The following is a 2,931-nucleotide window of genomic DNA, read 5'->3' on the forward strand; positions in this document are numbered from 1 at the left end:
TTTTTTTTTTACCCGGTGGAAATCCTCATGGACCGTCACCCGCCCCTCCTGGAGAGAGGGGGACGGGTGGTGTGTGGGACTCGTCTCCCTGGCACTTGGGCAATTGGCGACCCAAGGCCAGTAGTGCAACGGAGACGCCTACCGCACTAAAACCACCGGGGATGGTCTTCTCTGCGCTTGATGGGGCCACCCGGGGAACTGCGACGCATTACCTCCGAGTGACCCTGCGCCGCGCGTGTGAGATCGCGCTCGTCAAGGGCAGTGAATGTCTGCCCGGCCCTTAGAAGGGCCATCTCCTCTCTCTTGCCTAACTTTGCGGCGGGGGTGCCACCGGGCCTCCCGCCGCGCCCCCTAGTTGTTGTTGGGGGCGGGTGGGTCACGGGTCTCCAGCCCGTACCCACCCCCATTCGGTCCTAACTGCATCCTCGTCTCCCCTTTTAGTCGCCTCTTACGACAGGCAGGGGCTACCCCGGGGCTATTCGATAGCGGCACCCGTACGCAACGCGGACCGAAACCTCCCTGCACCTTGTGTGGTGCCTATGGCCTTTGGTGCCAATGGCCTTAACACCTCTGGCCACTCCTCCTCATTCATCACAGGGGAGGGAGTACAGCTAACCATGACGGTCCGCCGCTCCCTCCCCGCATTATCACCAGGCCCTTAGGTGGACCGGTAGTCGGCGTGCCCCTCTCCTTTGAGGCACGCCTACTCTGCCTCGTTGGGATCCGCCACGGGGTTCGGCTTCCCCCCTTCGGATCCGTTCGGCCTCCTCCTTCTGCAGCATGACATGCTCGCAGAAGGAGGAGAACGCCTCCCAAGCTTCCTCCCTCTCCGTGGCGGCCTTGATTACCGCCGGGAGAGAGAGGTCCGCACCTATAATGTTGGAGAGGGCTCGGCGCTCGTTTGCCCACGCTGGGCAAACTTCCAGAGTGTGCTGCGCCGAGTCCCTCTCCCCGTCACAATGGTGGCAATGCGCAGTTTGCTCGCGCCCTATCCTATGCAGGTACTCACCGAAACAGCCGTGTCCGGTGAGTACCTGCGTCGTCCTATAGGACGCCCGTGACCATGAGCGGTCGAGCCACTCGTCAAGGCAGGGGAGGATGGCTGGACCGTGCGCTGGCCCGCTCGGTTTGGCTCCCCGAGCCAGGTCCGCCATTCCTCCCTTGCCTCCCTCTTTATCTGGAGGCTGAGGAGCCTCCTCATCCTCTTCGTTACCGGGACCCCCCAGCCTTGAGATCCGCGACACGCTCATATGTTTGAGCGTGTGCTGCCGCAAGTATCTCAATGGGGGGCGTCCCGGCCATCAGTGTGGCTGCCGCAAGGGAGACTGTACGGTACCCCCGTATCGCCCTGATGGCCATGCGACGCTGTGTTTTACGCAGCGCCGCGGTCGCCTTTTTGTTGCCATTCAGGGCGGCTGACCAGATGGGGGCACCGTACAACGCGATCGAATTCGTTACGTTCGCGTAAAGTCGCCTCGTTCTCCCACACGGTCCACCCAGGTTGGGCATTAGGCGCGACAGTGCATTCGCAGCGCCGTCCAACCTGGGTGTCAGCCTCGTGAGGTGCTCCTCAAACCTCCATAACCCATCAATGTGGAGGCCCAGATATTTTAGCTGGGCTCCCACCTGGACACTGTTTCCACTGGTTTTGGCATTAATTTATACCAAGATCTCGCCATTCTGTACATGGCTGGCAGGAGCTCGTTGCATTCCCGCGTGGTTCCCATTCTAGTCAGGATTCGAGATCGAGGTTGGAGAAAATACGAGGCGTTATTATGCACTACTGGTAATTCATTGTAACAACCATCCACTTGCCGCAATTTGCACGGCACTGGGATACACTTTATGATGTAAATTATTTCCCCAGCAGTGATTGCTGTGTATCCTGGATTTTTCATTATGCGGAATGCCATCTCGTCAGGCGCTATAGTTGAGAGTGATAGAGCGTTCTCTAATATTTGTTTTTCCAGGGCGCACTTCTGACTCATGATATCTTTATATAGTTGGACCATTTGTGTCTTCAAATGTTTTTCCACAAAGATAAACTTCGAATTTACATAAGAGAAGATATCTAAGTTGTCTATGGCTATCCTTGACTTAATCTTGAAGGTTCGTCCCGGCTGAGTTTCGAGGACGAAGAGCTTCGGGTGTTCTGTTTTTATAATTTGGTAACCGCATAAGTTTATAGCGGTTGTCCGCGTCAGAGCAAACGTGGTGTCTGACGTGGTCACTGTGTACATCACTGGAGAATTGTCCGTATCTTTAGAGGTGATCCGATGGGCAATTCCCTGGTATAAAATGTCGTAGCGGGAGAATTGACAGCTGTCCATGGGTGTGGTTGTCCAGAACGTCAAGGTTCCCTCAGGGTCAAGACATTCTCCTTCGGAAGCGGGGCATCGTGCTCCCGACGGTAGTATGACCTCATCCGTCGCGAACTTAATTGGAAGTTCCAATCGTCGCGTTTGTATCGTTACGGATGCTAATACGAAGACGTTTTCCCAGGTTCCGTATGGGTCACTGTATTGTGTGCGCGAACATTTTCCATCTACACCGACCCATCCTGCGAGCGTGATTGCCCTGAATGTGGTAGTGTTGACCTTGATTCCAGTGATCATTGCATCCTTTCCTCCTCCCAGGTAAATGGTGCCGCTGTCTAGCATTTTCCTACATGCCTCTGCGGTGATGTCGTACAGGTACTCGCGTTTCCCTTGGTGTACCGCGGATATGTGTGAGTGCATTCCACAGTATTGAATCGTCCGATCGATTCGTATTCGACATTGGTAGCCTTGGGTGTGATCGAACTCCGTGAGTTGTAAGAGTTGAATGTACACCTCTTCGTCCACGGGGTCGATGCTCCGCAGGTCGCAGTCTCCTATGTCCGTTAGAGAGAGCGCAGTTACATTCAAGCTCTCGCCTTGGCAGTCGTATCCT

General features: G+C 55.5%; 1 protein-coding gene across 1 annotated transcript; it reads right to left on the minus strand.

Moving 5' to 3' along the window:
• Positions 1-647: 647 nt before the first annotated feature.
• Positions 648-1,509, minus strand: LOC105555722. Its single transcript, XM_012002766.1, has 2 exons — positions 1,337-1,509; positions 648-1,227 (listed from the first exon to the last, which is right to left on the minus strand). Exons 1-2 carry the CDS (start codon positions 1,507-1,509, stop codon positions 648-650), a joined length of 753 nt encoding a protein of 250 aa, XP_011858156.1.
• Positions 1,510-2,931: the final 1,422 nt, after the last annotated feature.

The sequence above is a fragment of the Vollenhovia emeryi genome, unplaced genomic scaffold, assembly GCF_000949405.1.
Source record: "Vollenhovia emeryi isolate VEMERY1.0 unplaced genomic scaffold, V.emery_V1.0 DF940822.1, whole genome shotgun sequence".
NCBI lineage: Eukaryota > Metazoa > Arthropoda > Insecta > Hymenoptera > Formicidae > Vollenhovia > Vollenhovia emeryi.

What these genes read in the sequence shown, in the direction of transcription:
- LOC105555722 (XM_012002766.1), bottom strand. Translation starts at nt 1,509, where the DNA reads ATGCCCAACCTGGGTGGACCGTGTGGGAGAACGAGGCGACTTTACGCG. An exon ending in GCCATCAGGGCGATACGGGG is followed by an intron (nt 1,228 to 1,336) that starts GTACCGTACAGT and finishes GCGGATCTCAAG; the next exon opens with GCTGGGGGGTCCCGGTAACG.